The sequence below is a fragment of the Oryx dammah genome, unplaced genomic scaffold (assembly GCF_014754425.2).
Source record: "Oryx dammah isolate SB20612 unplaced genomic scaffold, SCBI_Odam_1.1 HiC_scaffold_23, whole genome shotgun sequence".
NCBI lineage: Eukaryota > Metazoa > Chordata > Mammalia > Artiodactyla > Bovidae > Oryx > Oryx dammah.
The window spans coordinates 13,148,930-13,175,382 of record NW_024070207.1 but is presented as its reverse complement, the minus strand read 5'-3'; the positions used below and the strand labels follow the sequence as shown (position 1 = coordinate 13,175,382).

At 39.2% G+C, this 26,453-nt stretch overlaps 1 protein-coding gene across 2 annotated transcripts in view; it reads left to right on the top strand.

The window, feature by feature from the left end:
- The first annotated feature begins 171 nt into the window (after positions 1 to 171).
- The window catches only part of MORC4 (MORC family CW-type zinc finger 4), a 61,189-nt gene continuing 34,907 nt past the window's right edge, over positions 172 to 26,453 (top strand). For both annotated transcript variants that reach the window (XM_040265024.1, XM_040265023.1), the window contains exons 1-9: positions 172 to 428; positions 549 to 621; positions 6,039 to 6,171; positions 12,844 to 13,061; positions 13,835 to 13,982; positions 16,371 to 16,503; positions 16,820 to 16,948; positions 20,013 to 20,132; positions 21,819 to 21,919. In XM_040265024.1, the coding sequence (XP_040120958.1) occupies positions 327 to 428; positions 549 to 621; positions 6,039 to 6,171; positions 12,844 to 13,061; positions 13,835 to 13,982; positions 16,371 to 16,503; positions 16,820 to 16,948; positions 20,013 to 20,132; positions 21,819 to 21,919 (1,157 nt within the window). In that variant the 5' untranslated portion in view covers positions 172 to 326. The remainder of the gene's footprint in view (positions 429 to 548; positions 622 to 6,038; positions 6,172 to 12,843; positions 13,062 to 13,834; positions 13,983 to 16,370; positions 16,504 to 16,819; positions 16,949 to 20,012; positions 20,133 to 21,818; positions 21,920 to 26,453) is intronic.

Sequence of the window (26,453 nt, the reverse complement as noted above, 5' to 3'; positions counted from 1 at the left end):
CCCCCCCCCCCCCCGGCGCTTTCCCGCTCGGCGTCCTGGCCTATGGCAAACGCCAAGAATTAATTAGGGGCGGGGATCAAGGAGCGGCTGTCAGGAGGTCGCCATATTTCTGTACGGCCCCGCTGCCGGCTCGGCAGTCGGCGGGTTGGGAGAGGTGCTGACAGGGCGGGGCCACTGCGCGGCTCTGCCGGCCTCACCCCTCCCGCCCCGGACAGGTGGCTGTAGCGCGCCCCGCCCCGCCAGCTGCGGGTGGGAGCGAGAGCCAGTCCCGGACGGCCGGGCGAGGAGTCCGGCAGCGGCAAAAGAGTATCGTGGCGGCCAAAAAAATGCTCCTGTACCGAGGGGCCCCCGCGGGCCCTGGCGCGCCGGGTAGCGCGCTGGCCAGGCCGGGCAGCGGCCCGCAGGCCTTTGGGATCCGCTTGAGCACGGTAGGTCGGGGGCCCGAGGGGGCGGACGCGCGCGCGCGGGCCCCGGGGCTGCGGGGGGCGCGCGGGGAGGGCCCGGCGGGCCGAGGCCTCACGCGGGACGGGACCTTCTCTCGCCCCCAGATGAGCCCTCGCTACCTACAGAGCAACTCCAGCAGCCACACGCGACCCTTCAGTGCCATCGCGGAGCTGCTAGGTGAGTGGCGAGGGCGGGCCTGGCCGCGAACGCCCGAGGCAGAGGTGCCAACGTGGTGCCGGGGACGCGAGAGGAATGTGCAGAGCCGCGCGGGGAGGGCCGGGGCAGGGGTGGGGGCGTCGGGACCGGTCTCGGCTTCGCAGGCAGCGGAGGGGGTCGGCTCCGTCGCCAGGGACGAAGTTCCACAGATAAAGCTGAGGAAACAAGATGTGACCCAAGAGTTAGTCCCGTGTGGTTTTTCTCTCTGGCCCGTGACGTTCCAGGCGCTTTAGGGTAGCTTAGTTAATAATCAAAAGGAGATGCACACAAATTTCGGGCCCTGAGGCAGCTGGGCTCCACGGGGGCCCGCGACAGACGGAGGGCGCCAGGCTAGCACAGGGGCATGAAGAAAAGTCTGGAAAACGGAGTTCTTTAACTTTTGGGACCAGAGAGTCTGGGAATGATGGGACATCTCTTAAGAGATGACACGAGTGCATTTGGCTCCCTGCGACCGTGGAGCGCTGGGTCCGCGATCCAAGAGCGCCCTCGCACCGCTGGAATGAATAACTGAGCACTTAACCTCTCGCTCCACCGATGTTTGCTTTTAAAGCGTTTTCAGTTGATCCCTTGAAGCCAAGTACACCAGCTTTTGCAGTAGTGTGCTAAATACTGTGTGGAAAGCAAAGAAGAAAAACATTCCTGGACAAAATGGCAGAAGCACACCAAGCACATTGCAAATGTTTCAAAAATTAAAATATGGCAAGGTGTTTCTGGGGCAAGGTAGCACAGAACAGAATCTTGAAAACGGTTTCAAAGCTCCCCCAAATGAGCCCCAGGCTACACTTAAGCAATCGCTGTGGCCCTGCAGTGTGAATTGTCTTGAGCGAGAAGTCAGTGGGCAGCAGGAGAGTTACTTGCAGGGGTGATGGGGAACTAGTGTGATTATTTTCACGGTAACACAAAATGGTTACAATATGTATGACTGTTCGTTAGAAGGTGAAGGAGAAAAACTGACATTGACCGTTTGGAATCCTAGACTGTCTTTTTAAGATTTTGCACCATGCCTTGAGGGAAATTCACAGTGGAGTGAGATCTAGGTGCATGTGACTTACAAAAGAGAAAAAGAGGGGAAAGCCACCAATTTACTTGGTGAGAAATGAGAGACAGAAGCTTGTTCCCTCACAGTAGCACTGTGCAGAACCATGTGTACCTATGCTATATACTGTGTACTGAACTTTATGGGTGATCTTTAAAGTGTTTCATTTGTAGTTTCGAATATATATCATTCTTGCCTTAAGCATTAACTTAAAAGAACCTAATTCTGGTCTAAGCTGACCCATACAAGTGCAAGTATACAGGTGTATTATATACATACACACACATGCCTGCACACGTAGATACCAACACAGATTAAAACCTAATCACAACTATCTGTCATATTAATAATAGAGAAAAGGGAGAGCAAAGTGTTAACTAGTAATCTGAAGCTTTCACTTTAGATTTTCCTTCAGTAGTTTTCTTCTCCACTTATGCATTAATTTTCTGGTGAACCATTCATTTGATAAATATTTATTGAGCATTCACTGTGCTGGATACAAAAATGAGTACGACATAGGTTCATCTTCTAGTAGGGGAGAGAAAACATGTACAGAAGGTTTATTCTTTGTATAACTGCAAAATAGAAAGTGATATATCCGCAAAGATGGACACATTGGGTACTGTGGGAGTCCAAAGGAAGGAGGGGTGACATCCAGCTTACCAGGAAAAGGAGAGTTAGGAAAGGCTTTGGAGAGGAGGTGACATTTGAGCTGAGATTTGAAGGATTGGGACATGTGGGCATGGGTGTGGGGAGGGGAGGGCATTCCAAGCAAAAGGAACAACTGCATGAACAAAGTCATGAAGAATACTGAGTAGCTGAGTTTAATTGGAACATGGATGTCATGAAGAGTTAAAACTATAGGTCCTTAGAGAGTTTACATGGAGCTTTCACAAATATATTTTTAACTATACCTTTTGGGGTAAACAGCAGTAGCATCACCGTTGTCATCATAATTCTCATCTTGTAGATAAGGATACATAGGCTCAGAGAATTTAGTTGACTTTTCCACGATTGTGTGTTTATTAAGTGGCAGACCCAGGACTTAAATGCAGATCTTTTTACCCTAAGTACTAAGTAGGGAATGAGGTTAGAATGGCGAGCTGTGACCAAAATGAGACTGGGAGGCTTGGGTACTTGGGCTTTTAACCTGAAGTTTTCTGATCAAGGGAATATTGTGGTCAGAGCTGTGCTTCAGAAAAGGTTAATCTTGCAACATTGTATAAGATGAATTGGAGCAAAGAGGGACAAAGCTTTGAAGGACTAGGCAGGAGGTTATCACAACAATGCAGATGAGAGGGAACAGACTCTGTAAACTAAGAAAGTGACAGTGGAAATAGAAATAGGAAGATGTAAGAGAGACTAGGGATGTATAGGGTAAGAAAAAGAGAGGGACAAAAAATGACATATTTCAAACTTGTCATGTGAATGCTGACACTGTGTGTGTTTGTGTGTATGAGAGAGAGGAGAGAGGAAGAATAAGCTTGTGTCAGACGATGATGACCTTAATTTTAGATGAGAACAGTTTTAGATTCTTACTGGATGTCTGGGAGGGCCACAGCTTGGCCCTGACAACCTTGCAGGAATCATCATAGGCCATTTGCCTGGAACAGGAGGGGATGGGGGAAGAGCTATATCAAAACCAGCTATCTCCCACTTGCCATCCTGTTTCTCCAGGGATGCTGTTTGGGAAACTTTCTCATTGCCTCCCAGGTTAGAATGAGCTGTGAAGGTTCAGTTATGATTGTTTTTAGACCACGGGTCACATGGTTAGGGGATAACATAAAGTCCCCGAGACTTGGTTTCTCATGCTGTTACCTACATGGTGGCTGAGGGGAGTTAGAGTCCTCCCACTGAGGGTACAATGGGCTAGGTTAAGAGAGATAAGATTACTTGGGATCTGAGAGCACAGGAGACTGTGTGAGCCAAGTGAGGGGATAAGGACATCCCAGGATTTTGTGGTATAGCTCTCACCTAAGTGGTGGGCCAAGGGAGTTGAATAGGAGTTCTTTCCGCCCTGCCTGGTCATAGGCTAGGTGGGCTGGGCCACGGGAGAAGATAGATTCTGTAGGATTTGATAGCATGTGCTATGTGTTGATAACATTGGAAAGGTTAAACAGAAATTGAAACCAGCTGCCAGATTGGTGCCTTTTTTATTCGAAGTTCATTTATTGAGGCCAACCTGTTATTACAACTTCATTGGTTGAGGCCAAGTAGAAGGGCACTTAAAAGCAAAAATAAGTGCAAAGCTGTGCTTGCTGCTGCCGCTCTGTCTGCTGATCTCTTTCCCCGCTGCCCCAGCTGGCCCCAGCCTCTGCTGTGCCCTCTCCCCACTGTATTCTACCTGCTTCCAGCCAAAGAGATAAAAGTTCAGGCTGCCCCTGGTAGTTACCTTAAAACTCTTTGGTAGGTTTCTGTTTAAAAAAAGCACCTAGTAAAGTCTGGGCGAAATTGACAATAAAATGGGGAAAAAAAGTGATTTTTGTGAGAGACCTGCAAGCTGGTTCATTGTCTATGCGGTTTATATAAATGCAGAATTGGGATTGATATGCATTATATGTTTGAACTGTAAGTGTTCATTAAGTGTTAGGGGAAAAAAATCCCTCTATGTCCAAAATTTTCAAAGTAGAAATGACGTCCTTTTGGTTGACAAGTTAAGGGCATTGGTCTCAATGGCCCTGGCTGCCAGTAGCCATGATTGATAGGTTCTAAAACAATTCAGGGCCTACTTGCCAAGTAGTTTTTTGAAACAATGTAGGTGCCTTCACAGTGCTGAATCCTGTCAGTTAAAGAAAAAAACCTGCTGCCTCTTATTACAAAGTAAAACACTGTCTTTCTGACAAAGGCACTATTGCATGTCAGACTTAACAATTCCTGCCAAAAGTTGGTCCACTTGATTTATCACATGACACAAGGCTTGGCCCCACATAGTCCTTAAAGATTGACTCTATCAGACCTTTTAATCCCCTTCTGGGGCTATCCATGATGCCTTAATGCTGTTAAGACTTTCTGGGTTACAGTCAGTGACAATTTTATCAGTAATTCTGGCAACACCATTGTGGCCCTTGAAATTTATCTGCCTTGTTTCATTTGATGGACATTCCACACATTTAAGTGGTTGTAACTGATACTGTTAATTGTGTTACAAAAACTGGTATTTTGAATATGTACAACACTTCTCTGGCTGGTAAGTGATGTTCCCCACAAAGAACTGCCATGATTTGAACATTGGTAGTGGGATGAGTATACAACCAGAACCCCACCCAGATCTCCCAGCCCAGCCACATGGTTTCAGTAAATCAATGTAGGATCCCAGGGAAAGGGAAGTGGGTGGGAGGGAAGGCCTTTGTTTTGTTTAAAGAGCCAGGAAAGACAGGAGTGCTTGAGACACCAGTCCAACAGATTGCACAAACTGCCCTCCCACTCCAGCAAGTGAGCCCTAATGAGACTTTTGTACCACGTGTGTCGATGACTGGCAATTATGTAAACTGGCACCTGTGGCAAAAAGATGTGACTATTTAGCCAGTGTCATCCCCTGGGGTTGCAGACATGGCACATATATTAGAATATGGCTATATTTGATGTCTTTGGATTCTTGGATAAATAACCCATTGTGAAGACCTAACCCAGAAAGAATTGTAAAACTTTCTATATATTTTTCCCTACTTTAATTCTGTGTTCTCCTTTTAATGAGAATTAGACAGTCTCACCTTCAAGACTATTACAGAATACCTAAGCAGACTCACTCTTCCAAGCATGCTTGTTATAGCCTTTGGATCTAGGCAGGCAGTTAGTGTTTTGGTTTCAACTTCTAACTCTTTCAGTGCCTCTCATGCTATAAATGGGGATGGTGATAATATCTGTGTTCTTTAATGGAAGAGTGATGTAAAAGAAAAGTAGAAAATAAAATCTTCGCAATAAACTCTAATGTGTGTGGTGTGTATCTATTTGTAACAAAGTGGCAGATTCGACTCTTCTCCATAACCACCCTTTACTGTATATATCTGTGAGCAGTAAAGTGGCTAAAAGATAAGAAGTAAGACAAAAATGGAGCAAAATGCTTTGTATATGGAGGACTTACTTTTCCCATAATCCGTGAAGTTTGAAGAGAAAAAGGCAGACTGCACATCAGTCATTATATGAAATCTAGAAATCAGCTTCATAAACCCATCTGCTGTCGTACCTTTCTTCCCCCATACCATTAATGCTCCCTGCTCACCTTCTGGGACATTCACATGAAGGGAAAAAAGGACAGTTTCTATGTCTTAGGGGCACTGAACTAGAGATTTTAATAGAATATTAGAAAAAGAGATCTAATATCACAGATTTCTACCTTTTGCAGATAATGCTGTAGATCCAGATGTATCCGCCAGGACGGTCTTTATAGATGTTGAAGAGGTCAAGAATAAAACTTGTTTGACCTTTACTGATGATGGATGTGGGATGACACCTCATAAACTACACCGAATGCTCAGGTAAAGATATCTTCATTCTTTTTCTCTTGTCTTGAGTTTATGAACTCTATTTAAGGCTTAATAATTTTCTTTTAATATTTTCCTTCCTCTTAATTCATTCAACAAATGTTTATTGGGCAGCTGTTATGTGCCAGGACACAGGTTATGAAATAGACACTCTTCTTGACTTTGTGGGACTAGAGTCTAGACTAGAGTCTAGCTGGCAATTCAGACAGTCAAGTAGTAATCATAACAAAAAATCATAGGTATGATGATACAAAAGTATAGGATGCAATGAGGTAACTCATCACGGGAGCCCTATCTGATCCAGAAGGTCAGGCAAAGCCTCTTAGATGAGATGATGTTTAGGCTGAGATCTAAGGGGTGATTAGTAGAATTTAATGAGGTAAAGGTACAAGAGGGCAAGGGTGAGAGTCCAGGCAAAAAGAACAGCAAGGCTAAAGACCTAAAGGTCTTCATTGATCTGAGACCTTCTCCAATTTGTATTAACTTAGATTCACTCTTAGAGCAGAAGTATTGGCATTATAACAGTTTATATATTAGAACCATGAACATTCCCAGGTATAATCAAGCCCCATGAAAGATACAGATGTCATACACATAATCTTTGAAAGTTTTGCAGGAGAATTACAGTTAGGAAATTCTCTTTTCTAACTGCTGAAGCTGGTAATGTAGATTTCTGTTGCCACTGTCAGTTCATTTAATTACTTTAAAAGGTTTGTAATTAAGAATGTAAGTTTGTACTTTATTATCTTCACATATCACTCAGTGAAAGATAAGTGCTTCCTTAACTCCTTCCTTCTTAGTTCCTTTTTGAGCAATTGAGGTTTATTACTCTCCATGTGGCTTCCTGCACTAGTGTGTGAAGCATGAGTACCAGTGGAGGAGGGAAAGCACTCTGAACTATAAAAATAGAAGAGATTTATTTGGTTATAGTTCTCCTTGAAGGTATTCTAATTCTCTAACCCTGTTTCTAGGGAAATCTTTTTGAGTCATCAAAGAAGTGAAATTTGGGCATAACCAATTATAAAGTTGGTTATGTTTTACCAGTCAGCAATCTGTGTACCATATGTCTCAGATCCTCATAATTAGAAGAATATCTGGGGAAAGCTTCTAGAAGTGAAATAAGAATGTGGCCGGTATGTTGGTGAAGGTATGGAGTTGGCCCTATTTTTGAACTTACAGTCTCACTTTTATCACCTAAAGTTAATATTTTATATAATGAAAAATAGGATTTTAGGTGGGGTGGAACCAAAATATTTATATGTCTAAATCTGTATGTACTAGTTTTTTTCCTAAAATCACGTATCTTCTTATTGATTCCTTCCCACCACACGTTATCCCAGTAACATGGGTGTCAAATAGTGGGCACAAAAAAATCTTACCACCTTCTATTTTGTTTGTGGAACTAGATATGTGAGAGTTGGTGCTTACAATTATAAGGCAGGAGGAAGGAAGAGGATGGCTTCAAAATAATTGCAACAGTAATTGCAACAACTTTTGTTCTGGTCTTCCCTGGTAGCTCAGATGGTAAAAATCTGCCTGCAATGCAGGATGCCTGGGTTCAATCCCTGATTAGGGAGATCCCTTGGATAAGGTAATGGCAACCCATTCCAGTATTCTTGCCTGGAGAATGACATGGACAGAGGAGCCTGGCGGGCTACAGTCCATGGGGTCACAAAGAGTCAGACACAACTTAGCGACTAACACTGTCTCTTTTGTTCTATATTCTTTCACCAAATTTTTACTGAACACCTACCTATGTGAGAGTCACTGGAGATAAAGGGGTGAACCAGACAGACATGATCCTTGTTGTCAAGGGGCTGACAGTTTAGTGAAAAAGATACAAAATAATTGACTAGTAGTACAACTACATAGGTTATTCTACTAGTGGTAAGTCCTGTGAAGGAAAAGTAGTTTCTATGAGAATATATAGCAGAGGGATCTAATCTAGTCTATGGAATCAAAAAAGATGACCATGTAGAAATGTCATTTGAGTTCAGCTATAAAGGATGAATATCATTAATTCAAAATTTTGCTTCCTTCACAAGGAACAAAACAGGCAGAAACTACAGTAACCTTAGGATTTTTTTGACATTATCATGCCAAATGTGTTTCCCACTAATTTGAGGTGGGCAGTTGTTCCTCATATTTAAAAATTAATTTTAGAGAATTTTTAAATTTTTTATTGAAGTGTAGTTGGTTTATAATGTGTTAATTTCTGCTGTACAACAACATGGCTCAGTTATACATATATATATATGTATATATATTCTTTTTCATATTCTTTCCCATGATGGTTTATCACAGGATATTGAATATAGTTCCCTGTGCTATACAGTAGGTCTTATTGTCCATCCATTCTATATATATCAGTTTGCATCTTCTGATCCCCAAATCCCAATACCTCCTTCCTCCTCTCCTTGGCAACCACAAGTCTGTTTAATTTTAGAGAATTTAAAAAATGAGTCCTGGCTTAAGTATAATATATGTATTGGACTTTATTTCTGATCATATCTTGAAACAAACTTGAATCAGTTAGAAGGTCCCATTTATTTAAAAGAGATTATTTAGTCCAGAATTCCAGCCAGGGATTCCATGTACCACAGTTTGTTCTAAAATAGTTGAATTTTAGAGGTAGCATTGAAAACTTTCATGAAGTATATTAATTTTTCCGTTTGGGGTCATATTACTTTTGTATTTGGAAAAAATAACAGAGGTAATCATACAAAATTATTAAGCCTACAGAAATTCTATTTGACTTATAGCATTTGTTATAATCTTATTTACATTTTCCAACTTTTTATGCTACTCTTATATTTTCAGGCTAATAAAATAGTTATGTAAGTAAGTAACAGTTTCTCTCATAAATACAAAATCCCATGAAAATTAAGGTAAAAAGAAAAAGCCTATCATTAAATTCCTTTAAGGTTCACAATTAATTCTGTTTAGCTTATGGGGATAGTGTGTGAACCAACTAATCTATATTCAGCTGCCTTTGTTGAAAAACCTCTTTTAAGAAGTATATTTCCTAGTAGGTCTGTTCTTCTAAAACAACAGCCAGAGAATAGCAGTATGCTGAGTATCCTTTCATTATTTTATGCTACACATTATATCACCAGTACATTTAGAAAACAGCAGTACTTTCCCTTTTATGTCCATGAATTTGCTAAGGTTTTTTTTTTAACTGACCAGAGTCCCAGTTTAAATTTACCTCTCTAGATTCTAAAGTTGGCTTTTTTTAAGGAACTTGAAAAGAAGCTGCTATTTTCCTGGATTCCACTCACAGAGCCCCCTTGGTGTGTAAATACTGTTGTCTATTTCATTAAAGAGATAGAATAGGACTTACTTAGTGAAGAGAAACCACCTAAGACAAAATATCTATGGAAAATTAAAGAATCTGCTTGTAATACAGGAGACCTGGGTTCAATCCCTGGGTCAGGAAGATCCCCTGGAGAAGAGAATGGCTACCCACTCCAGTATCGTTGCTCAGAGAATTTCATGGACACAGGAACCTGGTGGGCTACAGTCCATGAAGTCTCAAAGACTTGGACATGACTGAGCGACTAACACACATACCAAACTATATAAGAGTCATTCCTACAATTCTGTTATTTATTGTGAATACATTTATGTTAGGCAACGATTTGATTGGTATCTGGCATGTATTCTGAGATTTTTCAGTTAAATAGAATACCTAATATGGGAATGCAAGTGGAATAAAAGAGCACAGAGGAAGAGTTAAAGGTAACATAACAACAAAAACAAACTGAGCCTCCAGCTCCTCTCACCTCGTTCTCATCTGTTGGCGTTTCTGTTTCTTGCCCTGTCCCACTACCTATCTTTCCAACCTTAGGTAGTCTTAGTCGGTAAAAAATATGCCTGCAATGCAGGAGGTCCAGGTTTCAGCCCTGGGTTGGGAAGGTCCCCTGGAGGAGAAAATGGGAACCCACTCCAGTATTTTTGCCTGGGAAATCCCATGGACAGAGGAGGCTGGCAGGCTATGGTCCATGGGGTCACCAGAGTTGGACATGACTTAGCAACTTCACCACCACCACCATATAAGCTATAATACAATGAAAGTTTATCGTTATGAAGAGGAAAAGATGATAGATGGCAGAACAAGCAGAAATGGTAAGGAAATTAAAGAAGCAATATAATCTCCCTATTTTCACCACTTTCCCTTGACCACCTAATTGAAGCTTAGGTAGCATTCAGTTCAGTTCAGTCGCTCAGTCGTGTCTGACTCTTTGTGACCCCATGGACTGCAGCGCACCAGGCTTCCTTGTCCATCACCAACTCCTGAAGCTTGCTCAAACTCATGTCCATCAGGTCAATGATGCCATCCAGCCATCTCATCCTCTGTCATCCCCTTCTCTTCCTGCCTTCAGTATTTCCCAGCACCATGGTCTTTTCCAATGAGTCAGTTCATCATATCAAGTGGCCAGAGTATTGGAGTTTCAGCTTCAGCATCAGTCCTTCCAATGAATATTCAGGGATGATTTCTTTTAGGATTGACTGGTATGATCTCCTTGCTGTCCAAGGGACTCTCGAGAGTCTTCTCCAACACTACAGTACAAAAGCATCAATTCTTCAGCACTCAGCTTTCTTTATGGTCCAACTCTCACATCCACACATGACTACTGGAAAAACCATAGCTTTGACTAGACGGACCTTTGTCGGCAAAGTGATGTCTCTGCTTTTTAGTATGTCGTCTAGGTTGGTCATAGCTTTTCTTCCAAGGAGCAAGCATCTTTTAATTTCATGGCTCAGTCACCATCTGATTTTGGAGCATCTTGGCAGCATTACAGAAGGTTAAAGTCCAAATAACCCTGTAGATCCATTTTACATGGTAGGGAAGATTACTGTTTATAAAGAGCCCTGAGTTTTAGATATGACATTAGATCTGAAGTAGAAGTAGATGATAGCATATGACCATTCTGAATGACTTCTAGAGTTTAAAATTGAAGTTTGAATACTGCTTTGTAAGTTATAATATATTATATACATAGTATGACATTTAATCCTCCTCAAAACCGTGTTGTTTTTAGGTAATTCTGTCACAGGAGGAAAAGGAGTGCTTGAATCTTAACCAACTTCTTTAAGTTTACTTTCCAGATTGCTAAGGCCTATAGACTGCAGAAGCTCAATGGTCTTTTGGTATTTTCAAAGGAAGTTCTACCCTAGAAATTACCTTTTTATGTGATTGGATTTATTTGCTGGATACACAAAGGTCTTTTAAAGTGTCTCGTCTCGAGGGACACAATGGTATCCTGTAACCCTTGAAAATTAAAAAGTGATCCTCCTTCCTTAGCAAGTAAACACAAACCCCCACCTCCAGGAAGTAGAAATCAGGTGTGTGTATGTGTGTGAGTCAGTTGTGTCCGACTGTGACCCCATGGATTGTAGCCATCCAGGCTCCTCTGTCCATGGAGTTCTTCAGACAAGAATAGTGGAGTGGGTGGCCATTCCTTTCTCCAGGGGATCTTCCCAACCCAGGGATTGTACTTCAACCCAATTAAAAGAGTTAGAGCCAAGGCCAAGCTGCTCAGCCATGGCAGGTAGAGCATCTATTTTATTGATGTTGGAAAAACATCTGATCTGTAATATATGAAATCCTTCCTTACACTGTAAACCATGAGGGCAAGAATTATGTCTCTTATTATTAACAGTTGTGTCTCCACTGCTTAGCATGATGCACAGCACATAGTAGGTACTCAGTAAATACTTATGGAATGGATGGTAGTGTACAATATTAAAAACTTAGTCCATCTAGAGAGAACTCATCCTTAAAAAATTAGTTTTATTTGTCATGAAAGAAGATATATGAAGGTAATACTTATTTTCTAGCTTTCCTTGTCTTTAGTTTTTGTTTGGTTTGGTCATTTTGTTGTGTGTTTGAATGGAAATAGAAGAAAGGGGAAGGATCTAGCTCCTAGATTAAGCTGATCCTAAGGGGCTGCAGAGATTGTTGAGGTGGCTTTGTGAAAGGCCCTTAGTAAAACAAGAGAGACTTTATACTGCAGCTGTTTGCTGATATTCAGAGGCAGAACTACCTATTTTCATCCCTTGGCCACATTCCAATGAAATGTCCCAGCAGATGGAGCAGAGGGTAAGAATTGGAAGTGTTATCCTTTGAGTGAATAGTTGAAATTTGCAAGATATATAACCTCTGACTTTCCAATTTCTAGAGAGTGATATAACCAGGTTAGGTTATATCCCTACTCTCTGCCTCGTACCTCTGACTAGTGTCAGTATCTGGTACTCTTGTTACCCTCTCGCAGGTGTACTCTGAGACAACTACCCTGCTCATCTTCCCCTAACTTTTCTATTAGCAAACAGAGCTCTTTTATCTAAACAATAAAGGCAACTGCGCCATAGCCTCTGTTAGTGAAAAGAGGCTACCTTTACCTTTACCTTTATAATATGTGATTCTAATGCAGTGGAAGTGTTTATGTACACACAAACCACACAGGAAAATCAGTGCCATTACCCCATGGTTATTTCCTATGTTAAATAGTTTTAACTTAATAGTTTTGCCCAGAAATACCAAAAGGAAGAACTTTTTACAAGTGTTCTTCATTTGTAAGCCAAACATTCGGCCTACCTATCTTAGGATGCTCTTTTGCCTTTCTGATTTCTTCTGATTTCTTTTTTCTTGTGTAATTGCAGCTTTGGCTTTACAGATAAAGTCATAAAGAAGAGCCAGTGTCCCATCGGAGTTTTTGGTAATGGTTTCAAGTCAGGCTCCATGCGGCTAGGAAAGGATGCTCTTGTCTTCACCAAGAACGGGGGCACTCTCACTGTTGGACTCCTGTCACAGACGTATCTGGAATGTATCCAGGCCCAAGCAGTTATTGTACCAATTGTTCCATTCAACCAGCAGAACAATATCCTTTCTGGAAATAGGAAATGCTAGTTAAAAATTAGTCTAACCTGACAATTTTGATAGAAACCTCTTTCTTCAGGTCAAATCCAGCTATCAAAAGTTTTCATATTTAAAGAGGTATTCAGATGTCTTAAATTTAACTAGAATTTCACTCTATTAAACATTGTTAAAATAAATGGATCATTGGAAGAAACTGAGAAATGTTTTTGTTATTTTGCAGTTTTCATTGTTACATGATTTGATCTATATACTATCTCCACCCCCTCACCACTCCTACGGTACAGTTCCCTGGGGCCTTCTCTCTTTTTTTCCCCATAAAAGTAGTTATATTTGTGTCACCCTCCTAGAAACATACTGTTCATTAGCTTATCTGACAGCTGAATAGCTCATTTTTCTATAACTGGGCAAGCTATTATTTTTGTTAGATACCAGGTTGTCTTTATGCAGATAGTATAGCAATAAAGTTTGAACTCATTGCTTCCAAAGAGTCTAAAAATTCAGACTTTGATCTGTTTCTTAAGTATAGGACTGTCTTAATTTACATGAAATTTTTGAAGCAATATTCTGCAAGGGTAACTGATTTTGGTATTTGTCTCTATAATCTTTCTGCATTTCCTCCTCCGCCCCCCGCTTCCCTTTCTTCTGAAGCAGTAATGTCCAATCTTTATATCTTTATGTCTATATTTTGTCTAAGCATGCAACCCAAAAGGCAGATATTCCTGTGATAGCATCCTCTGAAGATGATAATTTTTCTTTGACTATACTTGGTTTTACAAAAAATGATTATTACTGAGGATTCCTTGCCTAGCCTAGAAGCCATCTTGAACTATTCAATTTTCAACAGTGAAAATGACCTGCTGTCCCAGTTTGATGCCATCCCAGGCAAAAAAGGCACTCGTGTTCTCATTTGGAACGTCCGCAGGTATAGTATCCAAGAGTGATAGATTCTAATAAACAGAAGCAATACAATGAAGCATATTTTAATAAATCTCTTCTGTAGAGAAGCAGAGTAGATAAATTTTGATACATGTTTGTATCTCATTGCATACTTTTCCTTAACTTTCTTAGAACCACAGCTCTGTTTGAGGCAGTGGTAAAATGTGCAGCTTAATAATGCGAAGACCTGTATACATATTCTAAAGCTGTTACCATCAAGATAGTTCAATATTATTCTAAAATCTTCCAAATCCATTATAAACATCTATTGTATATTCACAGACACTGTTTAGAGATAGGTCAGTGATAGTTATTTCACCTATTTGACAGTGAAAATGAAGTATAAGGAAGAAAATTTAGGGTAACAAAGCACAACACAATCTTAAAATAATAAGGACATGTGTATTTGTGCTTTCAGAGTAGTTGGATCAGAAATAGAAAAATCTTTGAAGCAGATAAATTTGAACTGTAATGAAGTTGACTTCAGGTCATATATTTAGAGCTAATAAAGCTACCTAGAAATAGTTTAGGATATGTCATTTGTCTCACCTCATCATGTTAAATAAAATAGTGTCCATTGAAACCAAAAAATCTTTAATATAAAATAGAAGTGCTACTCTTATGTTTAATAGAACACAGTATCAGATATATTCATTCTTCTTTTTCTCCATAGGTCAGGTATTTTGCCTCATTTCTTAGTTGGGTAAAACTTAGTTAAAAAACTGTGGTGGTCCATATAATTTATTTATTTTATTTATTTATTTAAATTTAAATTTATTTATTTTAATTGGAGGCTAATTACTTTATAATATTGTATTGGTTTGCCATACATCAACATGAATCCGCCACAGGTATACATGTGTATATTAAAAAAAAGAAAATACTTTGAATTAAAAAGAAAAAAAAAAGCAAGGTAATTTACATCCTCCTGTGTCCTACTAGGAAAGCCTCAAGTAATATAATTTATATTATAAAGGATCATTTTCATGAAGTATTACCACTGATTTAAACACATTCTCAGCAGACTTTTCTCTTTGTATATTGTTTCTCAGTTATATGGTACTAGGTGTTACATAAATAAGATTCCATGATCAAATAACTTTGGGAAAAGCTGGCTTAAACAGAGCTTACCACATTATTATAGCACTTCTGAGAGGCTTTAATATGTTAACGTTATTTCAACATACAGTGAAAATATTTAAGAGAGCAATATAGTGTGCAGTTTCCAAATTTAAAAAACTGTCTCTCCAGACCTCTTTTCCTTGGACAGTGAATGGTGAATGAAGGCCGTGGGGGACAGGAATCTCCTCAGAGTACATTTGTTAGAGTGGGATGGGTAGCAGGAATCAGATTATCCTGGAAAATATAGAATATACTGTTATAATGATCTGAACTTTATACAGGATACGTATGATAGTGGCTCTGGTTCAGCCCTGAAAAAGGAGCTACATTTTCAGCACAGCAACTCTGAGCCTCTGAAGCCTGAAGTATGAAGAAGGTGTCCCTAGAGCTAGAGGTGGCTCTGGAAATCAGAAACTGTCTTTCCAATTTTATTTGATTATACAGACTTTATATCTTTATTTCATATTTAAGAGCATTTTGCGGGACTGCCATTACACAGAACAAATTTGGGGGACCGTTATTCTGATATATGTTTTTTCTCTGTAATCCATCATTTGTTTGGAGTTTTTTCCAGTAACAAAGATGAGTTTTGCCTTTTTTCTCTTGGCAGTTGTTAGTGATGTAGCCCCAGGTCTAGGAATAGACCATATTTAAGTGACCTGAAGGGATTATGAGAAGAAATATCCTTAGGAAAGGAATATGAGTACTATTATAGTTAAATAACAATTATATAAATGATCTCCTAGAAGACTAATAAGGATATGTTGTTTCTATCACAACCTTTTTTTTTTCTTCTAATAAATAGAATTAGATCTGGGGAAATCTTATTAGTCCTTATACTATTACTGAAGTTAGAAAGAGTAGATTTTGATTCATCTGTTTATTCAGTTGGGGGAAATTTTGTTGAATGACCTACCTAACAATTCTGTATTAAGATCCTGCCTCAAGGATAGCTGATGTATCCATTTGATTTATCAGATCACAGACATCCCCACCTTTGTTTTTTTCTTTCCTTTGCTACTTAGTATCACACCTCTATGAAACATATCAGAATTGTTTAGACTGGAAATACTCTTAAATAATTGTGTGATCTTCAAAGCAAGTAACACATAGTTCCTTTGAACTGGTAGTCAGGGGAAGAAATAGGTATCTGAGTTTTGGCTCATGTTGTTTCTTTTCTCTTGGGTTCCTAGTGCATTTTTGTCCTTTGGAGCCAGTTTTTGTTAGATTGGTACTTCTCTCTTTTACCCAGAAATAAAGATGGAAAGTCTGAGTTGGACTTTGATACAGATCAGTATGATATCCTGGTAACAGACTTTGGCACAGATGAAAAAGAGACTGGTGGCGTTTCCTCTGAGCTGCCAGAAACAGAGTACTCATTACGGGTGAGTAAGAGTGGTTTTTCTTCAACAGTGAGAGGTAAGATGTCCTGTAACATGAAAATATTACAGAACAAAATCTCACTTTAGTTATATAAAGATGACAACCTTTTAACCCTATACTCGGATTCCTTTTCACTGTCAAACAGTGTAGCTAATATAGTCAGCAGTACTTATTAGTATGGTAGTTGATGTAGAATAACAAAGTATACAAACTGAGCCAAATCTTTGCCCAGATGAGGTCTCATGCTAGCAGCGTTTTATGGGGATGTCAGTAGAATTGGCAAAATTGTGTAATAACTTTCCCTTCACTGTTCCATAGGCATTTTGTGGCATTCTATACATGAAGCCACGAATGAAAATTTTTCTGCGTCAGAAGAAGGTGACTACCCAGATGATTGCCAAGAGCCTGGCCAACGTAGGATATGATATATATAAACCTACCTTCACAGTATCCTTTCAACTACGTGAAACTGACCTCTTTGTTTCAGGATTAGATTTCCAAGTTGGCACAGAAAAACAGAACTCTTTCCTTTTCCTATTAAAAAATGTGTGTTATAGGACAAGCCCTATTTTACTGTAGTCTAAGGAGGTATTTATAAAACCAACCTATGCACCAGTTTTATCAGAGATCACCTGGAAATTATTAAAATAATACAGCATCTTGAGTCTTTAGAGATTCTGGTTCAGTAGATTCTGAAATCTCTTTTTATTTTTAATAAGAAATATTTTTAATTTAAAAATCCTCCACAGATTATAATGAGCAACCAAGTTTGAGAATCTCTGCTATAAGGAATGATCCATATTGTTGGGTTTGTACAGGAATTTTGTTACATATTAATTGATAGGCAAAATGTTGACTTAAATTTGTTGCAAAATGTTGACTTAAATTTGTTAATCATGAATAGGCTATGAGTTTTGCTGTAAGAAGTCCAGACTTATGTTGATAGAAGTTAGGAGATGGGAAACCTAGGGTGAGAGAAATCGTCAACAGATTTGACATAAATTTCCTTGTACTTCTCATAATTGCAGCCATTCAGAGAAGTTAATTCGGAGAAGGCAATGGCACCCCACTCCAGTACTCTTGCCTGGAAAATCCCATGGGTGGAGGAGCCTGGTTGGCTGCAGTCCATGGGGTCGCTAAGAGTCGGACACAACTGAGCGACTTCACTTTCACTTTTCACTTTCATGCATTGGAGAAGGAAATGGCAACCCACTCCAGTGTTCTTGCCTGGAGAATCCCAGGGACGGGGGAGCCTGATGGGCTGCTGTCTCTGGGGTCGCACAGAGTCAGACACGACTGAAGCAAATTAGCAGTAGCAGCAGCAGCAGCAGCAGCAGCAGCAGCAGAGAAGTTAATTACTCACTTTCACTTCTGCCCCCTGATTGCCCTGGGAATGGATTTCAGACACTTGAGGAATCTTAAGGCAAACTATTTAAATTAGGTCCATCTTTGTTTATGAATTTGGGGGCCAAACAAGTGTTTGAAAGGATGAGAATTCATAAGTACTTTTGAATAATTGCTCTTGTCATTTACTTTCTAGTAATAAGCTCAGCTCTTGGCCCAAGAAACCTGTTCACACATTGTTTACTTAATCAGAGGCATTATCTAGCTTGCTTTGTCTTTCTTCCCTTGACCAAAAATTAGAAAATGCTGTTCCCTTTTAAAATAGCCATATGGTTGTTACTTATAAGCAGATTGATTTTCTCCTTTTGGAGAACACAATCCTTGTCTACTATGAAAGTTTTTTTTTTTTTTAAATAAACAAACCCACACCCAGTTTAACAAAGCCAGAGCTAACATCATTAGCATATGTAGGTAAATTAGTTATAATATCACTGTATGGAGCTGGGATCTTAGTGCCATAAGTTTAACAGAGCCAGTCTAAAGAAGTGCTTTTCAACTACTGTTTCAGGGTATACTATATTTCTGCCTTCAGCTTCTTTCTCTTATGGGTTTCTATCAGGATACTTTCTAAGCGTTTATTCTATATACCTCAGCTCTTCTCAGCCTCCCTTCCCATTAAACTAGTAACCTTCCCCTGTTAGAATTTGGGCTAAATGAATTCACTACAGGTATGAGTAAAATGTAATTTCTAATAAAATTTCTCCAAAGGTCACTGAGGGAAAAGATACTGATCCTAACTTAATTATTCCTCAGTTATCAAAGGCTTCTTCTCCCCTCTTGTCCTTTCCCCTCATAATAATTTGGGAACCTCCTACTCCAGTGTACTCCCACGTCATAATTTAGAGTTTAAAAGTATATAATGGAAACAATTTGACAGTCTTTATCTTTAAAGTGTTAACTTTGTGGTGTAGAATTTTGGTTTTTTGTTTTGGGCAGTTTTGCCCTGTTTCCTTTTTGCATTGGAATGGGGTCTTACTTGTAGTTTGATTTGGGCTTCTGGAGACCAGAACATGGGATGTTGTGAGCCAAATATTACTGTCTTATGTATCACTTATGTTATGTCTTCATATCATACCTGGTCCAATTATCACATGGATTTGATGCAAGTAGCTTGTTACTTAGAGATGATAATGGAGATCAATTTTTTTAAAAGTAACAAAGATTTTAACTCATTTAGACATGAAGATTTTTTTTAGTATTTGTTTTAATGAAAATCTCAGTTTCTTTCTCTCCCCTTTATCTTTCTCACTCCCTTACCTTGATTTTTAAATCAAATAGGACTTGCTAAAAATTCATAATTATTCATGTTTATGTATAATTAGTTCTGTTTGTTTTATTTATTCAAGCTTGTTAGCTTCTTCCCATGAAATAGGTTACAACAGGATTAGTGTGCATTGGTGGTATAATGGTGAGCATAGCTACCTCCCAGCAGAATTATTGTCCTTTACTTTTGAAAGTGATTTTGTTCCTTGTGCTTTTGCTTTCATTGTGTTTTGTATGATTAGCTGGACATACCTTATTGCTTATAATTGTGTTGTGCCATGTATTTATCTAGTAGTAAATTAGGGAGTTAGCAAAGGTTAGGTAATATTTTATGTTTTATGAATTTTTAGATCACTGATGATACTTTGATATATTTTCTTATGGTCTTTTTATGCATATATTTATAGTACATATTTTTCAGTGATACTTATTATTATATTCTGAATATTTCCTAATATTCCCAAATATTTTTCAAGGACATAATTTTAAGAACTGTGTAACAGACCATGTGGCTACACTAACATTTATTTAGTCATTCCCTTATTGTCAAACATATAAATTATTTGTTTTTTAAGCTATTATAAATATTTGATAAATCTCTATAACTCATAAACCTTTATGGTCTTCTCTCACTATTTCTGTAGTATAAATTCCTGAAATAGAATTACTTGGTCAAAGGTTAAGAATATTTTTAAAGCTGTTGATACAGATTTTTAAAATGATTTGTGAAAAGTTTGTACCAGTTCATATACACTGGTGGTTGATGTTTTTTTGCTATAATATAATGCAAAATTTTGTGTGCTAAAGCCTCTGGTGTTTGTCTCCTTAATGATTTTCTTCTCAGAATAAGCAGGTGAAAATAACCTTTGGGTTCTCTTGCAAGAATAATAACCAGTTTGGAGTAATGATGTATCATAACAACCGCCTCATAAAGTCTTTTGAGAAGGTGGGGTGCCAGGTGAAGGTGAGTAGTTAATGTTTCTTTGTCATAGAAGGCTGAAAAGAATAGGAAGAAGATTTAAATTTTGCAAAAGTGATAAACTAATGAATGAATAGCTTTTTACTGCCATCTTGAGATGGTTAAATCTGATCCTGGAATTCTGTGATATCAGTGAGCTGTCTTATGTTCAGAAGCTCTTTCTACTTATCATTCTCCATAAATGTTAACCCAGGAGTTTTACTGAATGCATTTTTTAGGTCACTGTTAATAAGAGGTAGAATGAGAGCACCAGCAAATCTGCCACGTGTATAAGTTTACTAATGTTTGAGGTAGTGCTTTCCATTTTCTTGTGGAGACAGTAAGGCAAAGTGGAAGATGCATAAAATTTAGTGTTTGATGACCAGGATTTGAGTCCCAGCTTTTCCAACTAAAAGCCATGTAACCTTGGCTACATTGTTTAATTTCTCTGCAGCTCAATTTTCTTACCTGTAAAATGGAAACAACAACAGTAGTTTTACTTGCCCTACCTACCTTAGAGTTTACAGGGTTGAGAGATTTAAATGGAATAAATCATGCAAAAGCGCTTTATAACTGAAGTATAGAAATATTACCATCATCTTCAAGTTTTAATGACAGCTTAAAGTGGTAATATCCACAAGTATCCCATTCATCCCTATTTTATAGATAAGATTGCTAAAGCACAAAGGATGATAAGCTGCTTTATGTTACACAGTAGGACAAAGTTTCGGAGAAGGCAATGGCACCCCACTCCAGTACTCCTGTCTGGGAAATCCCATGGATGGAGGAGCCTGGTGGGCTGCAGTCCATGGGGTCGCTAAGAGTCGGACACGACTGAGTGACTTCACTTTCACTTTTCACTTTCATGCATTGAAGGAAATGGCAACGCACTCTAGTGTTCTTGCCTGGAGAATCCCAGGGATGGGGGAGCCTGGTGGGCTACCGTCTATGGGGTCGCACAGAGTCGGACACGACTGAAGTGACTTAGCAGTAGCAGCAGGACAAAGTTTTACATATGACCCAGGAGAGCTAGTTTGCAGCCTGTATTTCTTTTCATTGTTGTATCATCTTTATACAACTTGTTTGTGTGCCAGTCTAATTACACTTTGACTCAGTTCCTTCCATTAAAGAATACAAAAATGATTTTAAGTGCAAAACTCTTTTGTATCAACTTGTAATTAATCACTACAGGTGTGACTCTTTCACAGTTGTTTGGTGGCCTTACATATATAAACATTGTTTTATTTTAATAGAGTGTGATGATTACATAGCATCCTTAATTTTTTTCAGATGGAGTTTGGTTTTAGTTCCTTAGACCAGGAGTATATAACCTTAATTGTTTTTTTAGTATTGTCATTCTTTGGTCAAATGAAATCTTATGGCAATCCCTTAATATAAAACATATGAAAGTGCCTTGAGGTAGCATAGGTGAAGTAGAGTTTTCCTGGAAAATCCTAGGGAATCTATGGATTACAGTTTGAAAATCTCTGCGCTAAAATTTGGCAGAGATTCCAATTCATTGTAATACTTACAGTCTATTGGAGTAAATTCCCAGTGTTTCTCTAGATATTACTGGCCTTTCCCTGCCCGTGAATGTTATATAACCTTTCTGTTACTGTTTGGAATCAAAAGGAAGTGCCTCTAGGCAGTCAACATTAATGTCAGTGTTGAAATTACTATTTTTCTTCTAAGCCAACTCACGGAGAAGGTGTGGGGGTAATTGGAGTCATCGAGTGCAATTTCTTAAAACCGGCCTACAATAAGCAAGACTTTGAGTACACCAAGGAGTACCGGTGAGTCACTCCCAACCTGAGGTGTTTCTAATGGTTTGTTCAGATATGATTCTATTCTCTGAAAACTCTAAAATCATCTCTTAAAACCAGCCAGATAAGTTAACTCAGAATTTCTTCAAATTTATTTTCTACGATTATAAATAAAATGATTTGATTTTTAAATTAAACCTCACTGATGCATGATGTATGGAGCCCAATTGAAATAAACTTTAAAAATTATGGAAACAAAAAAAAAAAAAAACAAACAAAAAAAAAATTATGGAAACAGTGTAGGGATTATTTAGTAAAATACTTATGGTGGAACAATTTTTAAAAACTTTATTTTGTATTGGGAAATAGCCGATTAACAAAAAATGTGATAATTTTAGGTGAACAGGAAAGGGACTCAGCCATACATATACATGTATCCATTCTCCGCCAAACCCCGCTCACATCCAGCCTGCCACATAACATTGAGCAGAGTTCCATGGTCTATACGGTAGTTCCTTGTTGGTCATCCATTTTAAATATAGCAGTGTGTACATGCCCATCTCAAACTCCGAAACATATCTCTTCCCCCCATCCTTCCCCCCAGCAACCATAAGTCTGTGAGTCTGTTTCTGTTTTGTAAGTTCATTTGTATCATATCTTTTTAGATTCCACATATAAAGGGTATCATATGATATTTCTTCTCTGTCTGACTTCACTCAGTATGACACTCTCTAGGTCCAACCATGTTGCTGCAAATAGCATTATATATTTCATTCATTTATTTTTAGGAGACAAAGGAATTGTTAAAGCCAGAGTATAATAGTTTGTTTTAAAACTTGTAGGGAGGGATAGATCATACATTCTTCTTTCATCAAGTATTATGAGATATCCCCTCTGCCATTATGGACATAAGAATGAAAGTTAACAATCCTAGATGCCTATGAACAAATGGGATGAGATATATGTAAATGCTGTGTGTGTGTTAAGTCACACACACACAGCATTTAGTCGTGTCCGACTCTTTGTGACCCCATGGGCTATAGCCCGCCAGGTTTCTCTGTCCATGGGATTTTCCAGGCAAGAATCCTGGAGTAGGTTGCCATTTCCTCCTCCAGGGGATCGTCCCAACCCAGGGATTAAACCAGCATCTTTTAGTTCTCCTGCATTGGCAGGTGGGTTCTTTACCACTGGCAACACCTGGGAAGCCCCTATATGTAAATAAGAAAGTTAAATACCTATAAAATAATTGTATTAATGAGGGTCGTATGCCAAATGGGAAGCAGCTTTAAATAAAGCCTAAAGGAGTCAAGGAAGGCTTTACAAACCAGAATACATTTGAGCTGAAACTGCAAGGAAAAATCAGAGTTTGCTAGGTGAACAAAGCGGGGGGAGGACATTCTAAGCAGAGGAAAGTATGTGAAAGGGCAAAGGGTGTTCTGGGAGTATGGAGAAAGGAGGCGTGAGGGCTTTGGGTGGTGTTTTCCTTGAAATCTCAGTAGCAAATCTTTTGTTAGAGTGGAGGGAAAGTAATTCCCCAAATCCTTTTTTGTTTTGTGTCCAAAACTATAATACAATTAGTTAAAAGTTGTGCCTTAATTTATACGAAACCATAAGAATTTTAGGTTTAATATTTGACAGACTGGTAACTTTGGATGACAACCTCAGATTAATTTCAGGGTAGTTGGTTCTTGGTCCCTAGGGCTAGTCAGTGATTATGATAACTGCCTGCCCTTAGTTTAAGTAAAATAGTCTTTTAAACATGAGTCTGGCCCATAATGGAGATCTTTGATTAGGACTTGACTCACAAGAATGAAAGTTTAGGAATGACATCAGTTTGGCAAAAGTCCAGAGCCGAGTCATTCTATTTCTCTTGAGTGAAAGGAGTAGTGAATTTCTGGTGATTAACCAAATAGTTGAGATTTGTGAAATCCAAATGTTAGATACTAAAACTATGTAACATCCTCTTATGCCATCTCTGCCACCCCTGCATCTACCTTTTCAATTTTAAAGGTATTAGACCCTTGGTTTGTGATGTTTCATTTCAGTGTGATGAGTTTTAGGTGATGGCAGGGGAATCCAAATGGAGGTATTCCATACAGAGTAGGTTTATTCAGTTAAATATATGGGACTTCTGGCTTAAGTAGCTTAATATCTGCTGCACATTTTATTAAAAACAGAAAACTAGTATACTATCCTGCATACGGAGTCTTCTGAGGGTGAGAAATTTGTGTAACTCACCCCAATTCTGACATCATTTCCCTTTTCACTCTGTTTTATATTCACTGAAAAAAGTGTTTTGTTAATATATGAGGGAATTTGAGAGGGTCATTAGAGAAGATTGTCTGCCATCACAAAGTCATCCTAAGAGTATTTATTATAGATCTCAAAAGTGCTAAAAGAGGTTTCAGCCATCACACTGCTGGAATGTCTACAAATAAATCACTTGTAATATCACTTTTAATAGTTGTGGGTATCAAATTTCAGCTGCAACTACCAGGGCTCAAGCTTACAACATTTTTAGAGTGAATTTCAGCTTAAGAAACGCAAACAACACATACTAACTGAGCACCTCACTGGTACATGGCACAGTGGCTAGGTTTTGTGGAATTTTCCAGAGATATTCGAGACACAGTTGCTGTCTTTAGGGAGCTCACAGTCTAATTGTAATGACGGATTGTCACCAACATGAAACAGAGCAATAAACTGTTTGATCATTTGGAACTAAGTGGTATGGTACAGGAAACATTTGCTGATAGAACAGATAGGGAAGGTTTTAAGTAAACAGTGTGACTTAAGATTTGCCTTAAAGATACAGGGTTTAGAAAAGGGAGGGAGGGGAATTCCAGGATGAAATTATAGCAGGAGCTAAATAAGGTAATGACAAATTCAGAATGGGAAGAATATGGGGAGTTGGGGATAAGGGGATGTAACTAGACTGAAGGGGAATAGAGTCAGATGGATAACATAGGGCCCTATCCTAAAGCAGGGATTGGCAAATCTTTCTGTGAAGGGCCAGGAAGTAAATAGTTTTAGCCTTATAGGTGGTGTGGTCTCTGTCACTACTACTCAGTTGTGCTGTAGTATGAAAGTACTCAATTCTGCTGTAGTATGAACGCAGCCCCAGACATAAGTAAAGGAATGAACATGTCTGTGTTCAGTACAGTTTTGTTTACAAAAACAGGCAGCAGCCTGGATTTGGCCCACCGGTTGTAGTTTATTGACCCCTTCCCTAAAGCCACACTTCCCAAACTGTGTGCCAAGCTGCACATAATGAAGTCACAGGAGAGCCACGGGATATTTAAAATTTTTGAGGGGAGTACAGTGGTACTTGACTCTTGCCTATAAGCAGTAGAAATTGTTTTCAGTTACTGTCGTAACAAATTACCACAAACTTAGTGCCTTAAGACAACACTGATTTATTGGCTTAGAGTTCTGTAGGTTAGAAGTCCATCTCAGATCTCACGGGGCTAAAATCAAGGTGTTGGCAAAGCTGCATTTATTTATGGAGGCTCTAGGGGTGAATCTGTTTTGTTGGCTTTTCAAGCTTTTAGAGTCTGCCAGCATTCCTTGGCCCATGGTCCTCTTCCTCCATCCATATTCAAAGCCATCAATGATGGGTCAGGTCCTCATATCATATCACTCTGATGACCCTGCTTCTGTCATCACATCTCATTTGATTCTGACTCTCCTGCCTCACTCTTCCACTTTTAAGGACCCTTATGACTGTGTTGGTAATTCAAGATAATCCCCCTGTCTTAAGGTGAGCTGATGAATAACCTTAATGCCACCTGCAACTTGATTTCCCCCTTGACATGTAACCTGATATATTCACAGGTTTCAGGGATTAGGACATAGACATCTTTGGAGGACTATTATTCTGCTACAACAATCTGCTCTCTGGCCTCCTAAGATCCACTTACATCACACATGCAAAATACATCTATCCCATCCCAGCATCCCCCAAAGTCTCAACTCTTAGAGCAACTTAGTCTAAGTTTTTAATGTCCTCAACTCACAATTCCCAAATCTCATCTAAATCAAGTATGAATGATTCTGAGTCTGATGCATCTTGGGGTAAAATTCCTCTCCATCTGCAGGTGTGTGTCTTTTTAAAATTTTTTTGTATTTTGCTTCCAAAATACAATGGTGGGACAGGCATAGGATACCAGTTATAGATGTTCCAGTTCAAACAGGGAGAAAGTTTGACAGAAAAAGGAATCCAGGCAAGCTAACTTCATTAAATTTCAAGGCCTAGAATTACTCTTCTGGGGCTTTCAGCTGCACCCTTTGGATTTAAGGCTCTATTCTGTCCTCATGGCTCCACCCTCAGACTCGACTTTCCTTTTTCTTGAAGAATAGCATGTATTTATGTGTGTTTCCCAGGAGGCTCAGTGATGAAGAATCCACCTGCCAATGCAGGAGACGTGGATTCGATTCCTGGGTTGGGAAGGTTCCCTGGAGGAGGAAATGGCAATCCACTCCAGTATTCTTGCCTGGAAAATCCCCATGGACAGAGGGGCCTGGTGGGCTGTAGTCCATGGGGTCACGAAAGAGTTGGATGCAA